Source organism: Siphateles boraxobius, unplaced genomic scaffold (genome assembly GCF_051911475.1).
Source record: "Siphateles boraxobius isolate OS27281-9 unplaced genomic scaffold, OSU_SipBor_1 9, whole genome shotgun sequence".
NCBI classification, from domain to species: Eukaryota; Metazoa; Chordata; class Actinopteri; order Cypriniformes; family Leuciscidae; genus Siphateles; species Siphateles boraxobius.
Window position 1 is genome coordinate 15,652,137 of NW_027509219.1, and position 19,255 is coordinate 15,671,391.

Below are 19,255 nucleotides of genomic sequence, written 5' to 3' on the forward strand. Positions count from 1 at the left end.
ATGACTGAAGTTTTTACGGAGCCCCTAAAGGGCACGGAGTAGGGATGTGCACTACGACTAATTTCATTATCGTTTAAACTAATTTAGCAACCGACTAGTATAACCCAGAGAAAAGCATGACGTGTACTGACAACTAAACATTATTTAACCATATTCTTTTCTTTAGGTAGTGCCTTTTTAAAAGATAGGCTACTACTTAGGCCTATACAAGTACCTATTAAATAGACACTTCATTATATACTACCTATTAAATAGAGACTAGTACTTATTCATTATATACTACTTATTTCAATAGTGACTAATAGGCCTAACTAGAAACACATTTCAAATTTCTGCCATTGACTTCCATAGGGATCCGTCATTAAAATATCAATTATTCAGTTTTGACTACAATGTATTCCAATTGTGACTAAAGCACATTTTTTATAAACTAGTATTTATTTGACACTCGTACATATTAAATATACACTAGTATTTATTTATCACATAGTATTTATTTATTAGATAGTGGTATTTATTTAGTAGATACTCGTACCTAGTAGCCCACTTATTAATTAGATAGTACTTATTTATTAGCTACTAGTAGTTATTCGATAGATACTAGTAGACATTTATTAAATGTTACTAGTAATATTTTTTATTTTACTAGTAAGCTTTTTGGTAACACTTTATTTTAAGGGTCCAGAATTATGCATTAAATACAAATACATAATTAAAGATTAATTTGTCCACAATAACAGATCCACATTTTTAGTTTTTGTCACAAATATGTACACTAACTTTGAACACACCGCACAGGTGCACAGACTATCCGACAGCCTTATGGGGAGTTGTCTTCTTCTGTCCTGCTTAAGGATAATGGCGAGGAAAGAGTTAAAAAGGGAAACCAGAAGAGCTCGAACTGTGGATCAGAGAGACACATGCCAGCTGTAAAGTCACCCAAATTCACTGTTAAAATTAAATCATCCACCTGCCACGCACCCAAGCCTATGATTTTCTCTGAATTAAATTTCCGCACCTGATCGTCACATTACAAATATTCAAATTCTCAGCATTAAGCATGACATGGCTTTACTCTTTCAAATGAAATTGTCACTGTTTCCAACACTGCAACTATACCCGAACACACACACAAGAAATGAAATGCATTCGGCACAAGCAAAGGCTGGATATTATCAGTTTATTTTCATATACATTCAGTGCTTCACATTGTTACAGATCACATACCAGCACTTGATACATCCTGCTCCACTGTAGTTTTCTTTCCTTTAGTTCTTTAATTCTACTTTTTGAAATTAGTCTCTGATATGTTTTGCCTCCAATGGTGCTTGAGAGTCTGCAAATTAGAGGCTGATGATAATTGAGCTTTACACACGTCAACATTTCCATCATAATGTTGAAAAACACTTATTAGAAACATTTCAACTTGTGTATATTCTACATGTGTATGATATAAGTTTAAGTTGTATTGTTTTTGAAGAGATATGCATTATTTGGAAAAAGTAAGAGAGTGACACACGTTCGTTGCGTTTTACCAAGTTCAGTGTCTTTATTAAAATAAAACGCATTAATATCTGTCATCCACAGGCGACCGACTCGCAAATGTCCCAGGCCTTAAATCTTTCCCTCTTTTGTGAATTTTCACGTCACACTTAATGTGTCCTTTATGTATGAAAATCTTCCCAGGTGTAAGGTCTCACTCCAGTGTGAATCCTTATGTGAGACTTAAGGTTTCCTTTAGATGTGAAACTCATTTCGCACTCAGGACAGGGGAAATGCTGCTCTTCAGGGTGAGCATTTTTATGAATGTTAAAGAGTTTCTTATTTGTAAAAATCATCCCACATTGAGTACATTTCAAATCGTTCTTTTTTTGATGAGCTCTCATGTGAGTATTAAGGTGTCCTTTATGTATGAAATTCTTTCCACACTGATTGCAGCTGAAAGGCTTCTCTCCGGAGTGAATCTTCATGTGGTAAGCAAGGGATTCTTTCTGGTTTAAACCCTTTCCACATTGATGGGAGTTGAAAGGTCTCTCCTCAGGGTGACTTATCATGTGTCTTATGAGGTCCTTATTTATCATGAACCCCTTTCCACATTGAAGGCACTTGAAAGGCTTCTCTGCAGTGTGATTTCTCAAATGTCCCTTTAGGTCCTTTTTAAACTTGAACACCTTTTCACATAGGTAACATTCGTAGGGCCTCTTTTTGGAGTGAATTATCATGTGTATGTTGAGGCGTTTCACAGACGTGAAACTCTGTCCACACTGATGGCATATAAAACGGTTCTCTCCTGAGTGAATTCTCATGTGGAAATCAAGGGTGATTTTACGTATGAAACTCATTCCACATTGATCACAAGTGAAAGGCTTCTCTCCAGTGTGAATCCTCATGTGGTATTTAAAGGTTTGTGCTGCAGTGAACGAGCTTCCACACTGTTGACAGGTGAAAGATCTTTTAGATCCTGTCGCCTTACCTCTTTTTTGTGAGAAATACTTTTCAGGCTGCGAGCAAATTTTATCTTCAGTTATGAAATCATGTTTCTCATACAGTTGTTTCTCCTCCATTTCATTCAGTTCTTGACTCTCCTCTTTAAGCGGCATCAGGTCTGAATGGTGAAAACAGAAAAATTCAAGTTAACCCCAATTTTTTAAAGCAACAGACATTAAACAACTATTTGTATTCAATGTGCTAAAGGTTAATTCTGTCATCCGATTAATGGAAAATTAGCAAGAATAGATACCCGCAGCAGTTATTTTATGACAATTTAAATCAGGGGTTTCCAGCCATGTTCCCATTTTAGCACAAACAATCATTGCTAGACAGTTAATGAACATCATTTATTTACACCTGAAATGTTGCACGTATATGTAACGACAAGTATTAATCATAATGTACTATAAATGATTTTTAAAATAATGTCAGAAAGATATTAGTTCTGCTGTTGTTCATAAATACCAGTATGATGTTGTGCAATGAGGATGTTGTCATGTTGCCGGAAACAGCATTATCAATGTCCCAATGTGTAGCCAGGGTCCTTTACCTTACCAGTGCCTGAATTTAAGTACACGATATACTGATTCACGAGCTAGGGAGCTGAGTGAGACTATTTGTATAACATGTCTCCTTTGTCTGCCACCCATTTCAAGTCTTGGGCTGTGTCCGAGATCGTCCCCCTATACTCTTAAATAGGGCACAATTTAGGGGGACAGCCATTTGTAGTGGTGTCCGAAACAATAGTGGACGATATTGAGTGCACTCATTCAATCCCACAATGCAAAGCAATAACAAAAGTACAACCGATGTACGCTCAACAGCTAGATAATACCCATAATGCACTGTGAGTCGCACACTGAATGAATTCCCGCGTCTCGCCAGGAGATGGCACCTACAGCTGAATCAAATCATCCATCCATTTTCCAACCCGGGCTGTTGCAGCAATAATATATATATTATAATATAGGTATAAATTCCTTTTTAATAGTTATTAAACTGTTTAATTAAGGTTTATATGCTAGTCTCCATGACAGAGTTCAATTTAAATCTTTTCATTACTACTGGATCTGCCAGTTTGCTCTAGGAATGATTTAGGCCAGCGGTTTTCAATAGGTGAGGCGCGCCTCCCAACGAGCCACAGGGGAGGCGCGATACGCAAAGAAAAAATAACTCCATATGCAGCTCTTTTAATATCGCAGGGCTTAAAGTATTCCGGCAACGCATGCGATACATGTTTGTATATGATCACGCTCTTATTCACCCAAATGCTTTTAAAACATTCATTCGCGACAAGACGAAAAGAGAACGCGATGTCAGTGAATGTCCTCCTGACACTCACGGTGCAGATCCACTTGTCCGTGCGACACTTCTGTTGCGCCGCGCTCCACTTTATTCCTATGGGTGACGTCATGCGACTTTAACGCGCCCGCAAAGCATCCCGAGAAGGCGGCACTTCATTTGGAAAAATGCTGCGCGTCAAAAAGCTGGCCGATGCCCATCTTTATGCAAATGAATTCCGTTGAATGCGACGCGACTATCCAATAGAAGCAGAGCATATGTAGACGGGGGGGAAGTCTCTCGCAGGTCCTCTGTTCTAGACTGGCCGCTGGCTCAAAACCACACCCCTAGCGGTAAACTTCAGGGACGCCCATCAAAGTACAAATGTGGGGAGGCGTCGCGACACCACGCAACAGTCGTGTCGCAAAAGTGGATCTCTACCGTCACACAGACACACACACACAGAAAAACGTGCGCCAGTATTGAGTTCTCTTTCACGCTTGAACGAACAATAATTCACACTTTTATGCCAAAATGTCCGTTTTGTCGAGTATCCTCACAAGAACAGTCTTAAAGTCCCCGTGAACCGGAAGTTGCAAACGACTTTTCTCCAGTGTTGTGACGTATTTCCGAGAGAAACGGAATACTGAATGAGGCAAAATAGTGTGCGTGGCTTTTTTTCCAACTAGCACCTGATTGGATCTAGAAAAGTAGGTGTTTCATTCAAACACAAAGGCAGCCTGTGTACTGTCAGTTGGAGGGGCGTGGTTACGGATGTTAAGCAGACACCCAAACCGTCAAACCTACGTCATCAAGGAAGGTCCTCCAATGCAGAGGGGAGGGGAAATTTCAGATTTTGATTAAAGATTACGAAGCCAAAAAAATTTTTTGTGTGGATTGACTTGCATGGATGAATTGTTCACCACAAAACGATCAATTTAGGCAAACAAAGTAAGTATGGTCAATTTTGAATTCATGGGGACTTTAAATGAGTTAAATAAAATCTTAAATAGAAGTAAAGAGTAGTGAGAGAATGATCTTAAAGTGACAGCGGCACTCATTCTCTCTGTCAGTAAAGTTAACCAAAGAACAAAGGGAACAGAGAAAATTACTCACTGCTCTTGACTAAAGAAGGCTTGTAGCTTTAATAAGGATTAATCTATATTTCATTTATAATTTATGCAGTGCAAACTGTTTTATAACTTTATTGAATTTCTGTATATTTCATACCTGTTAGACAGGATAGGTAGCCTACAAGTAAATATGACATTTATTATGGGTTTAAGTGAGGATTGTTTGAAGTTAACTTAAATTAAAAGTTGTTATATTTTAGCCAAATTTTTTTTAAATTTTTGGGAAAATCATTGTCATGGAGACATCAGTAGCTATATTTATATCAGTGATAATGGCCTTTATTCATAAAAAGATGCCATAACAAAATTCAGACCAGGACTTTAGCCCCCGATATCGGTAATTGTGTGTAAAGCCTGTATTAGCTTTAAAATGTATCGTTTCCTTGTCCCAAGTCAACAAAAGTCAGCATTAAGGGATGAGACAGGACCCATCAAAAACGTAGGAAATATGATCCCGAGTAGTCGGGGTCCGAGGCTGCACCTCTGCCGCAGTGTGGGTGTGTTTGTGTGTGTGTGTGTGTGTGTGTGTTCTACAAGGAGGTGCTAGCAAATGATAGCATGAGACCAAACAAACTTCGGTGTCACATTGAAACTAAGCACACAAATTTAGTGAAAAAGCCAGTTGAGTTTTTTGAGAGGAAGCGTGATGATTTGCAATCACAAAAAAGAATAATACAGTTGTTTGGCACTACTAACATGAAGGCGACAGAAGCATCTTATCGTGTCACGTATAGCGAAGGCAGGCAAACCCCATAACATCGGCGAAACATTGCTACTCGTTGCATTACACGTTAAGCATGTTTTGTTGACTTGTGGTTAGGCTTAGCTGATGTTAAGTGAATTTAAAAGTAGCCTCAATTTGGCCTGCATAAAGTTGGAAATGATTTGCTGTTGCAAAGAATAGTTTATGAATGCACTTTTAAAAAAGTTGTGGAAATAAAATGTCTTCAAATACAATATTAAAATTAAAAAATATATACATTTTATCAGTTTTTATTAGGGGTGTCCATGGTTAACCGATTAACCGTTAAAAATTGCCTAACCGAGTGAAACATTTTGCTCGGTTAAGTGGCGTCAATGGCGTGCATTGAATTTAGTTGTAATACATTTTTGCACCGCCAGAGCGCTCCCAGACATTTGAATTGTCCACAAGAAGTTCACTTTTCATAATTTTAAGGCCGTAAATAGGCTTTCATTTCTCAAATAGTGTAATGTCTTAATTTTAGTTTGAATAGGTCTTAAATTAAGGAAAGACGAGGTGTATTCACCTTGCTGAGGGGGATGTGATCAAAGCCTGGAGTGGAGCGAAAGCACGTTCCTCTCTCCACTCTAAGCATTCTGTAAATACTTCGCTAACAGTCCACTCCTGGTTTTCAATTCCCGCTCACAGAAAAAAACTAACATGTAAAAAGACCGCTTACAAGTAAACATTTTTTTAATAGTTGGTTGGGATGAGTAGCCTAACTGAGTAGCCTATTTAATTGGAATATCAAATAGGTTGTGCGATTATTTAAAAAAAATCTCCATCTCCATGTTTTCGGTGCTGACGCGTTCATGCAATGTAGCCTGGGTTGCGCTGCCAATAACCTAAAAGCTGTCAAAAAGAACAGGGAAAAGTAATGATTATGAATATGTCAAATATAGCAAGGAGACATTTTAATTATTTCCAGGCTCACTCAGCTGGAAAGATGAAGTTGACAATGCTGATTCGCGATCTTCGCAGTGAACACGCCAGAGAGAAATGCACTTTTCATACGGATTACATAAGCAGAGAGCAGTCTGTTTTCTTTCGTTTTGAATTGTTGTGTTTAAAAGTTGACATTTCAATATAGATTTATTTCTCAGGTCTGTGAGACAACTAGGCTACCTTATAGCCTACGCTGAGTTTCGGAATTCGTTTATGAGATGAGCTCCAGTTCACGCGCCGGCGGCTCCGTATTATCTAATGTCTGCTATATTGGTTGCAGACAATTGGTTGAAGAAACATTGATTAAAATTAAGATACAATTAATACAAAATGAAATTCACTTTAAAGAAAGGCTATGTGCATTCTGTTTGAAGTCTCTGTGAAAGTTTTAGTGCCGCTTCCAGAACTGCCACGTCCCATTGTTTGTTCCATATAAATGCGAACACGAAAAATAAAATAAAATGAATATTTTATGTTCTGGGGAGAACTGACCCTTCTTCATTTGGCAGTAGTACTTTTGGTTTGTGCAGTGTAATTCACAGAATTAGGTAGCCTAAAACAATATTTTGCCACCTAAAAGTTCAAGATGTTTTGTGCAGTTATTAAAGGTGTTAAAAATGAACAACCCCTTTCTCGTGTGTCTGTATCTCGGGGTTGCGGTGCGTACACTATGGTTAACCGAGTATTAACCGCTAAGGGCCTCGGTTAACGGTTAATGAAAAACTTGAAAACGTGCAGCCCTAGTTTTTATTGAAACTCACCATTGCCTGCCTGGAACACACAATAGATGGCATTTCTGGCAGAGGCGTGTGTGGCTTAGGGCAGGCAGGCGGGATTTTGGGGAAGGGGGGGCTCGGCTGTCCTAACCCACTGTAAGGGGAGGTTCACAATCACTCTATTTGAAAACCCCTGATTTAGGCTACTTTCACACTGTCAGTCCAAATCCGATTATTTGTGTATCCGATTGGTATCTGATCTAAAATTATTGATGTCCACACTGTGTATCGCAACTGTTCAGATCCGATTTGTGTGTCCATGCAGTTCTTTCTTTTTCCGGAATATCTGCATTGGTTTCTATGGCAATGGCGTTGCGTTGGTAGGCATACGCCAAAAACAACAACAACCACAACTTTGAGGGGTTTGCAATAGAGATGTTGTCTTATTTAAATTTTAAAACATGGAAATGTGTAGCGCGAAATCCAGTCAGAGCAGGCAAGGCTGAAACGGATTTCCAGAAATGCGATTTGAATAAGATTTCAAACCACATATGGATGTAGCATTTCATGTTTTATATATATTTTTTTGCTGTTCACATAAGCTAATTCTGATCGGATATGCACCACAATCGGATTTGGACTGACAGTCTGAACGTAGCCTTAGATCAGGGTTTCCTAACCCTGATCCTCGAATACCTTCAACCAACACACGTTTTGTGTTCAATCAGTGAAAACAAGTGCCGAACACTGGCAACAAATGCTGACATGGGTAACACTCTGGCCCTGTTTACACCTGGTAATAAGATACATTTTGGTTAATCTGATGACAAGTGGACAAAGCTGAAGGTGTAAACAGGAATGTGTCTCCCTCGTCTACTTGTGATCTAATTTACCACACATCAGAGATGTAAACAGGGCTTCTGATCCATCAGATCCCCATGAACGTATCTGTTATCATTAGCTGTTTTTCTTTTACTTTTTTTTTTTTTTTAGAAAAAGAGTTCATGCGAATAATGGGAGATGAAAATGCATTTGCTGAATAAATTCTGACGTAGCAAACATTAAAGCCACGTAACTAATCGGCTGTTTCCGCTGATTGTGTCAATAATGTTACATAACATTTCAAATGTGGCATCTGACAAATGGCTGGTGCACTACGACCTCCCAAAAATCCTGCTGACATTGTCTTTCCCATATGTATGGGGCTTGACATCGTCGTAATGCCTTCATCAAAAATACTGCATTTCTTCTTCTGTGCATAGAATTCAATTTGGCGATTACAAGCTAAACGGCTAGTAAATTTATGACATGCCCAATCGTAACTAATTGTCGTCTCCTTTTTCTATGCATGCCTTGTTTTATTTACTGTTGGTTAGTATAGGTTACCGTCATCCGCTTGAACAACCTGATGGAAATTTGTGTACAAATATTTGAATATTTGCGTGAAAAGCATCTAAGGTTGCAATCTGCAATGTGTGTTTCAAAGATATCAATCACAGACATGTCTGTTGATCATGTGAACGCAATGGTCAGTCAGAAAAGTGTAAGTTATAGTCGATGTTCCAAACCTGTATTCTTAAAGTGATCGTTCACTAATTATGTCATCGTTTATAGTCACGTTGTTCCAAACCTGTATTCTTTCTTACATGGACCACAAAAGGAGATGTTTGGCAGTATATTAGACTGACAGTTTGAGGCAATGAAAGTAAATGGAGACTGAGACTATCATTCTGCCTAACATAATCTCTGGTGTTCCACATAAGTAATGACATTTTTTCATTTTAACATTCATTTTAACTAACATGTATGACTTCTAAAAGTCACACAAACATTTACCGAATACCATTATAAATATTAAGGTAGTGCACTTATTTTTATTACTGAAATATCCAAGGTTTCATATATACACACACACACACACACACACACACACACACACACACACACACACACACACACACACACACACACACACACACACACACACACACACACACACACACACACACACACACACACACACACACACACACACACACAGTGCTTAGCATAAGTGAACACACCCATGCTAAAGTTGACTAAAAAGAGGAATAAAAAAACCTTTATCTTTTGGAAATTGATCTTACTGCCTTAATTTAAAAAATGAGGAAAAATCCAACCTTTATAGTAATTTATGGTTAAATTTTCATTTTAGGGGGAACTATATCTTTAATTAATTATTTACTTATGACTATATAAGCATTAATAAGTAACTCAAGTATTTTTATTTTATTTTTAAATGGATAAATAAAATAATTTTTGCTATACTAAAACTGGTATTGGCACAGACTACCTAAACTTTGGTATTGTGGTATTGACAACACTAAGTGCTCTACATCTTGTAAATTTGCATTTATCTTTTTAAAAAGCATGCATTTAACCGCATATTCCACAGTGCCTATCATAATGATTGATTTGGTGATTATGACATACAGGGTTCTACGCTAAGGTTCTTCCCAAGGAGCACATGTGCTCCTAAATGAAAAAATTTAGGAGCACACACATTTTTTTTGGAGCGCAGTGAAAAATTTTCAAGTAACACAGAGTTTAACAAACTATTTATTATATACATATATACTACATGTGTGCTCCTTCTCTTTGTGTTCGACTATGGTGTGAAACCATTGGAGGACTATGAAAGTGATGACTCTTGTATCTGCACTAGAGGATGGATACCCGACCCGAGCCCGACGGGACCCGTCAGTACCCGACGGGCCGGGCCGGGTTCGGACAGATATTTAGAAATTATGTTCGGGTTCGGGTCGGGCTCGGTCACATCAGCGCGATATGGCATTGAACATTTTAAATTTAAAACCGCTTATTATGTTGGTAGCCAACGTGCCTGATGCTTTCACGTGATGCAAACGTTCGTTTTTGTGATTAAAATACATGTAAAATATTACCATAACATCTGTCTTCCTGTGTGCGGAAATTTGTTTATGTAGCCGTGACAACGAAACACGTGCATGCGCGCCTGCGTTAAGTGCGCTTGTTTCTCCGTGCGCGCTGATGCACTCATCCTGCTGACATTTCCGAATGTCTTCCTACAGTTGCTTAATAAAAGCAGGCTTTCCACACAAACAAACGCACATGTGTCATTAGTATGAGAAAAAAAATGGGATTTTAACTGTCGGTCTCAGGTCGGGCTCGGACATAAATATCTTTATGCCTGTCGGGCTCGGGTTGGGTTGGGTTACTGCTCTGTCGGACGCGGGCCGGGCTCGGACAAAAAAATTCGTCCCGATCCGCACTCTAATCTGCACACTCAGCATTGACCTTAAAAGTTTGTCGAAGTATTTAAAAATACCGAAACAGATGTTTTGAAAATTTGACACATTGAAAACAGCTTTTAAAACTGATCACTCATCATCACAAAAAACTTTACTGTGATTGGTGCTTATGTAGTTTTTGAACCAGGAACGGATTCCTGATACACCAGCAGCACTCAAACAACCCACGCCACACCTAATGTAAACAAGACTACTGAACAGTATTAACGCTTAGGCTATGCCGTCGATTTGATGCAGAAGTATAAATCACACTTTACAATCACTTTAATAAAACAGAACAAGGGGAACGTGTTGCTCTCAGGAGGAGGCTAGTAGGAACATATTGGCACACATGTGCAGTGGAAATCTGCATCTTTATACTGCAGAGGCTCTTTCCACAACATGGAGGCGAAACTAGTTTAAATGAGTGAATTAGTATTTATATTATTATAATAACATTAGATAAAAAAGTAAAAAATTTACTCTAATAGTATACTGTTAGTATGTTAATATATTCATATATTAACATATGTTACTGTTAATAACAATATATTCATGATTAAATTTGACTATAGGCATTGTAATTTTATGTAATAATATGCTATATAGCTCACCACAGGTGTAATATTTATTTCAGTCGGACAAAACAGCAGTTTCATATTTGCGCGTTGATTTCATTCATTAAATCTTTGTGCAAGAAAATTGGCCGACATTGGTCTCTAATTTGTTAATGCTACTATCTCATCAATAATCAGAACTATTCATTAGACTTGTAGTCAAGACCGCCTAAACCGAGACCAAGAAAGACACTACCAAGACCAGAGGGTATCGAGACCAAGACAAGAACAAGACAGTCAAAGTCGAGACCAAGACCAAGACAGACCAAGTCGAGACCAAGACCAAGACAAGACGAAGACAGACCAAGTCAAGACCAAGACAGACCAAGTAGAGACCAAGACCAAGACAAGACGAAGACAGACCAAGTCAAGACCAAGACAGACCAAGTAGAGACCAAGACCAAGACAAGACCAAGACAGACCAAGTCAAGACCAAGACAGACCAAGTAGAGACCAAGACCAAGACAAGACTAAGACAGACCAAGTCAAGACCAAGACAGACCAAGTCAAGACCAAGACAGACCAAGTAGAGACCAAGACCAAGTCAAGACCAAGACAGACCAAGTCAAGACCAAGACAGACCAAGTAGAGACCAAGACCAAGTCAAGACCAAGACAGACCAAGTCAAGACCAAGACAGACCAAGTCCAGACCAAGACAGACCAAGTCGAGACCGGAGGAAAAAAAAAACAGACTAGTGTTGAAGCTAAGCTATAACTTGTATAAATTCAAGAACAGCAGCATACTAGGGTTCAGCCGCAGTTTACATTCAATACATATTAGACGGTATTACTTCAACTACACAGGCAGAACAATACAGAGACAGACCATGTCATGTGTGTGACTGTGAGCTCACTGTAAATGTTTTTGCAGACTGGGTGAGATCAACTATGTGTAGCAATTGCATGACAGCTGTTACTGCACTATTAAAGGCTACTGTTTGCATTATTGCTTAACACAATTTTCACGATTTCAATTCAATTCTTGGATTTGATTTCAATCTTGACTCATTTGGATACATATTAGGTAGGCTACAGTAGATAGCCTGCATGTTAATATTTCTCAAGAAAAAAATATATCTCGCATAATGCTGTAAACATACAGAGAGAAATTAAATATAATAATGCGGGTTTCATTATAATAACAATTATGTAATTTTTATGTCCCGCCACATCCAGGCTGTGATTGGTCAGTTGACGAAAAGTGAAACTGTCGAGCACGTCGATTTTATGAAAAGTTGAACGTTTAACAAAAGGCACCTGATATAGCTAAATAGCCAGCTAGCAAAACTCAAAACCTCCTTATCTTCTCCCTGCTGTATTCTGTCTCACCGCTCCAGCTGCTGACATCTTTCTTTGTTTTTGTGATGAGCTGCTCAAGCGGCCACTGAGCGACACGCACACCGGGATCTCTGCCGGTGCTCCGGTGACTAGCTTTTTTCCTGCCAGAAAACTTTCATATGATTGACACCAGCTTTGCGTCGCGTCCTGCCCGCTACTCGGGGGGAGGTGCACCGCAGCGGGCCGGGTTGGGGATTATGGTTGATTTTACTCGCACATTGTGCTCGTAAATAATTTTTTCGGTTCGCACGTATAGATTTTTAGGGGCATATGAGAGCAAAATGATCGCCCTGTACAGATTATGTGATGATGACATTAAGACAATTTTTTTTTTAGCTAATCAGCTTTAAATGTGGCACTGATTCTTCATTATCTTTAATAATTATTCATATGTTCAGTTTGTCAATTTACATGACTTTTGAAAATTACAAATTAATTAAGAAAAAATGGGTTCTTAGTTTAAATTTGAAAACCAACCTTCTTGCTCCTCAGTAGCTTCATGTTTCACTCTAAATGCTTCTGAAATTCTCATCTCTTCAGTCTCCTCTTTAATAAATGCCATCTTGGAAAACTGTCAAATGGATCTCCGTTGTTTCACCAATTGTTTCTTGTTCCTGTATGTTTGGACATTTTCCATGTTTAAAATTAGGGGAAAAAAAACAATATAATTTTTTTTTATATATATATATATATATATATATATATATATATATATATATATATATATAATCCAAACCTAATTCGTATGAATGCATTTGCATATAGCAATCTTAAAAGAGCGATTTACGAGACAAACTACCAGTTCATTTAATGCTTTAATTCGGTTTTCTAAACTAAATATAAAAAAAAATGGGGGTTACATGATTCGATTATAATTTCTGAAGTGACGGAAAAAAGGCCAATAACTGAAAACTGAACTGTAGAGCATCACACGACATCTCGCACAATAATCTGTTTATTTCAGATTATTTGTAAAAACTGAGTAGACTGAACGATTTGTATCAATTTAAACACCTCAAATATTTAAGCGTTCAAAAACTCAAACCTTTGTTGTGCCAGAGGAGAGCGGTGCAGTCTTATGATGTCATAACACCAGACCAAAATAAAAGTCCCTCCACATATACTGTCTAAAATCACAGAACGTGAATAATGTACATACAAGACAGCATACAAATAACAAAATATGCCATTCAGAGCAAAAATGTACAGGGAATTCTTGAATTACGTATTTAAAAACAAAATGTTGTCAGCTGATTGTGTTGAAAAAATAAAAACTATAATGAAATGGTGAGCAAAACATCTGGAACGCGAGATTCTGTTTAAAAACAAAATATTGACGTTTTGGTGCAGAAACCATACCTGATGGCAATTTAGGGCACTAACTGTTACATAAACTCATCAATTATTTTCATGCTGACATCAAATTGGTCTGAACTTTATAGAACATGAATTTTAAAAAAAAAAGAGGAAAAAAAGAAAAATCTAAATACTGAATACTAAGTAAAGTGAACAATTAAAAAATAAGTTTTCTTACCTTTTACATGTTTGAAGTTCCCCGTTATCATATTTATTTTAAACTATTGTTTTATAGCATGACCAGTTTATGACAGTTTTTTTTTCAAATATCTTTTCCCTGATTGTCCAGATTTGCCAAATGCTTTGAGTTATTTCAAAAGGTCTTACAGCAAAAAAAAAACAAAAAAAAAACGACACTGACCAAGCAAATAAATATAGTAAACGATCAGTGGCGTACCGCACATTTATGAGGCCCCAACATAAAGCACAAGAGGGGGCACACTGAAAACACTAAGTGCTCTTTGGCTTGTAAATTGATAAGGGTTAGTTCACCCAAAAATGAAAGTTAGTAGGGTTAGTTCACCCAAAAATGAAAGTTAGTAAAGTTCACCCGGCCCAGGAAAGTTAGTAAAGACATCGTTAAAATATTCCAAGTGACTACAGTGGCTCAACCTTAAGTTTATCAAGCGACGAGAATACTTTTTGTGCAAAAACAAAAATATCGACTTTATTCAACTATTAATTTTCTTCCGTGTGGGCCTCTGATGTGAGTTCAGAGTGCCACGACGCATGCGCGAGAACTATGAAGATGAAGCTGGTGGGTCTCGATGTAGTTTAAAATGGTTCTAAAGTGTGCATTTTCTGGATGACCGAATCGTGAGAAACCAACAAGAAAATGTAAGTGACTTACCAATGGCGCAAAATGAATGGCTTATACCTTTCACATTTTCCCATCAAATGATCGTGAGCGTCATATTCAGTCCTCGCGCATGCGTCGTGGTGCTCTCGTGAACAAATTCTTCATATGTTCAGATTTTTTCAAGTCAATTTCAATTTCATGTCATAACTTTTCAAAATTATAATTTATTTGTTAAAATGTAACCATTTTAATGAGAACAAAATGAGTTATGCGTTCCCATTTGAAAACCAACCTGTTTGTACTTCAATATCTTCATGTTAACACTGGTTCTGAAATTCTAACGTCTTCAGTCTCCTCTTTATTACTGCTTATTAATAGTTAGTAAGGTAGTTGTTAACAGTGGCGTCATGCCCATTCAAAGTGAGGGGGCACGTGCCCCCTCAGATTTTTCCTCCCTGATAATTTTTTTGTCACAACTTTATTCCTATTATGCTCCATAATTACCAGAGCCTATAACGACTCAAATGTATTCTGGTAGTGTAATAAATCGGTCAGCATCAGCCCGCCCCTTTTTCCTAATATGGTGTCTGTGTATATCAAATCTAGAGCGCTACACGCGTAGCGCTCTAGAATCTTTGTTGTGTATGTTCAAGCAACTCACTCATCTCGCACGTTGAGCTGGCAATGTTTTACAGATGGTCTTGAAGTGGTAAGTGGGCAAAGCAACAAATCGGCATTGAATTAGTTATAGGATGATATTAAAAGGTAGTGGGATAATTTGTAGTTGACCTGGAAATTTTAACTTGATCAAAAAGTTATTGATTTGATATTAGCTGCGAATTCAGAGCATTAACTTAAGTTGTGTCAGTGTAACGTTAACGATAGCTAGCCTAGTCTAACCGTAAACTAGTTGGCTAACGTTACTGCCTGCCATACAAAGTCAATAAGCCATAGTAACGTAATTTCAGAGCACCACAAAGTCAGACCTCAGCACCTTTATGTACCTTTAATGTAAGATCGTTCTTAGGTCACATACCAATTTAAAATCATAACATAAAAACTGCAATTGTACTGTTTTTAAAATCATGTGTAGTAGGACTAATTGTACAGTAAGTGTGTGTGTAAACATGCTTTAATGAAGTAGACTTCAAAAGCTTTTGAATTTGAGCTTACAGTTCTTTCATCAACCTATCTTCTACATAAACTTACAAAATAGATACTTTAACTTAGTCCTCAGATAGAGGAGGGTTGCTGCTAGCTCCGTTAAGGTATTTCTGTCCCTCCCAAACTGCATTGAAATGGTATGTTTAGCAGCCAGAATTTAAAAATGTTCAGGGGGAGAAAACCCCTGACCCCTCCTAACATGATCCATATCACCCGTCAGAAAACAATTGCAACGTCTCAGATTGTGCCCCCCCAGAATTTTGGCTTGCATGACGCCCCTGGTTGTTAAATTCAGATATTGAGTAGAATTAAGTGATGTAGAATATGGTCATGCAGAATAAGGCATTACTATGTGCTATATAGTTGTTTTTATTACTATGTTTTTTAGGTTGTGACTGGAATCTGCAATCTCTGACCAGAGTGTTTGCTCGTTTCCTAGGCTGCGATACACTGTTTCCTGTCAACTGGCATCCCTGGATATCGAAATACTATTGGGTGAACAGGCGGTGGGCAAGATCATACAGACCAAAACAAAACCTGACTGACAACACGGAACATGTAAAATAATAAGTAAAATAACTGGCTGTAGAAGTGTTTTCAGAGAAACGAGTATGTGAACTTACAGGGTACCCCCAGGATCCTCCAACTTAAATTCAAGGCTTTTTAAGACCTTTTTAATACCATTTCAAATGAAATTCAATGCCAACTTTGTACCCATTCCGACATAAGTATGAGGGGAAAATGTCAAATCTGTATACATTTGAAACCCTAGAAAATAATTATGTACAAGTAGGCTACTTGAATTAAATAAAAAATTTCACTTAAATTATCAGTCATATTTAATACATACACAACAGCGTTGTAGCGCGCACGTATAGGCCAGTGTTAATTTTGGCAGCCATTTTTGATTTAGTCTTAGTCTTCATCTTCAGACGAAAATGCTTATTGGTCTTAATCCCATTTGAGTCATTCTGTTTTTTATAGTTTTAGTTGACAGTTACTTTACTTCTGGTAGTTATTTTATATGTAATCTTTAGACAGAAAATGTCATAATTATTCTCTCTAGTCCTATTCAATTAAGCTTATGAAAAATTATTGACATTGCACTCTTTAGCAGTAGCACTTGTGGAGTTCTACATATATATATCCCTTTTCCTAAGTCCCATGTTTCTCCAGTTGTTTAGAGTGCCGTACCCCCTGGAACCCCCTCTCTTCCACTTAGACTGCACTCACAGGGACTATATTTGCCCCCTTTAATCCATTTTTCCATTTCATTTTTTACCTTTATAATACCTTTAAAAAAAGAAATAATGCTTTAAATAAAACAATGTTCATTAAATATGCAACGTTAAAAAACATTAAAATTGCCAGTAGGTGGCGGTAACTCATTATCTTTATGAGTGAGTCTGAGTCATTCATTCATGAATCTCACGATTCGTTCAAAGCCACACATTTCGTTGCAAAATAGAGCAATAAGCCTGACAATGCTGTTTTAAACGTAGTACATCACTTAATGTTACCCTTTTTTCTTTTCTTTTTTACTGTTGTATAAAATCTGTCACATTTGAAATCGTGTGGATATTCGGGAAACATTGCTTTCTTGCTCGTATAATACGATCAATATTAAAAACACTGCTGGATATCAGCCTGCATTTTGATCGCAGATTTAGTCGTACAAACAGCGCAAGCGGCTCGTGACAGAACACAGACCGACTGAATGACACTTATATTTAAGTAGAAAATCTCAAATGAAGATCGCTAAACTCCAGCTTGTCTGTGTTTTCAGATCATCCGCGCTTCTTCAGCAGTGTAGAGAGAGTGCGCGCATGGTTGGCAGATACTATTGAAAAGACCGGGTAGAAAATGTTATTTTAACAGAAAACCTCTGATTTGGGGTTTAAATTATTGAATTCTGTCATTTGTGGCCACAGCGGATAAAACCGACACTTTCCCATTTCAGACGACAAACTAGGCTAGGTTACTATCTTGTTTAGTACCTCACTTGCCTAGTAACCATAGTAACGAGTGCGCACGCTATCGCTTTTTCTGCTATGACGTGGAGGTGCACTCAATGCTGCATGAATTTTGAATTAACCTACATTAGTAACAGTTAAATTTGTTACGGTATCCTAATCCTAGGAAAGGCAAAATAATATTTAAGACTTTTGTAACGGAATCCAAGACTTTGTACACCAAATTCAAGGCTTTTAAGGCCTTAATTTGAGATTATCAAATTTAAGACTTTTTCAATGCTTTTAAGACCCGCGGGTACCCTGACTTAGCTTGTTTCCTAAATACCTAAATATATAAACATATTATGGTATTTTTATGCTTTAGTAGAGTAAAAAAGTTACATACAGCACCTTAAATGTCCACTGCTATTCTGGGTATGTGTACCGCACACACTTCCCCGGAGGTGGCGGCGTCTGCTACAGCTCCTCCTGAGGTGGCAGTGTCCGCTTAAGAATAATCTATGTTCCCTGTCACGGCCATGGAGGCAATCCATGAACTTCATATGCTTCATATCAGGGCAATAGAGGCTGTCTCTGCCGTACCATGAGTGCAGCAGGCGCAATGATATGACGCAGCGCCTGAAAATAGTCCCCAGCTCGGTAACTTCCGCCGGTCCCTGTGCAAGCAGGTTGTCACGTTGGTAATGTTGACGGAAAGTAGCCTATTTTCAGGCGCTGCGTCATATCATTACGCCTGCTGCACTCATGGTACGGCAGTAAAGTTTCTTGATTATTACGCAGGAATGAGAGTATAGTTCCTAGCCATATCAGCCTAGAAAATCGCAACTTTACATTTTCTGTCGGTCTTAGTGCACGATGTAACTACAGAAGAGTCAAGTTTTAAATAGGAAAAATATCGAAACACTTTGGTCGTTTTTTTTTTGAGAAATGCTAATGGTCTTGTCCACTTCAATGATGTATGCTAAGCTATGCTAAACGTGGTGCCGCCAGAACCGGAGATCGGCTGAATGGATTCAAAAACGGTAAAACTCAACAGTTTAACTCTGGGGGAGTTGTAAAATGAGCCTATTTCCAAAAAAAGTGGAGTATCCCTTTAATTATTAGTATCTAACCTGACGAAAAGGTATTTATTCAACATTGTCTTCATTAAATTGCATCTACAGAAGCATTGTGAACTTTTGTAAAGATAAGTTTTAGCCATTACCTTTTAAATGCATCATTATATTCAAATTGCAAACACATGAGGAGAGTCTCCGCAGGAAAGACCCACGACTGGCAGATGAACCTGCTCTCCGAAACGGTAGGCAATAAAATTAGATTGAATGGAGGATTTTAACTGTGACAAGATGATTGAAAGGGCAGTTTACGGTGACAGGAACACGCGATAGAGCT

At 37.9% G+C, this 19,255-nt stretch overlaps 1 protein-coding gene across 1 annotated transcript; it reads right to left on the bottom strand.

Moving 5' to 3' along the window:
- Nucleotides 1-1,524: 1,524 nt before the first annotated feature.
- Nucleotides 1,525-13,706, bottom strand: LOC143732103 (uncharacterized). Its single transcript, XM_077222797.1, has 3 exons — nt 13,617-13,706; nt 13,049-13,185; nt 1,525-2,605 (listed from the first exon to the last, which is right to left on the bottom strand). The coding sequence occupies exons 2-3, from the start codon at nt 13,131-13,133 to the stop codon at nt 1,665-1,667; spliced, it is 1,026 nt and encodes a 341-aa protein (XP_077078912.1). The 5' UTR covers nt 13,134-13,185; nt 13,617-13,706; the 3' UTR covers nt 1,525-1,664.
- Nucleotides 13,707-19,255: the final 5,549 nt, after the last annotated feature.

Excerpts from the sequence above, each read along its gene's own strand:
- LOC143732103 (XM_077222797.1), bottom strand. The coding sequence starts at position 13,133 with ATGGCATTTATTAAAGAGGAGACTGAAGAGATGAGAATTTCAGAAGCA. Across the intron at positions 2,606-13,048 it reads AGCTACTGAGGAGCAAGAAG|ACCTGATGCCGCTTAAAGAG; the intron begins GTTGGTTTTCAA and ends TTCACCATTCAG.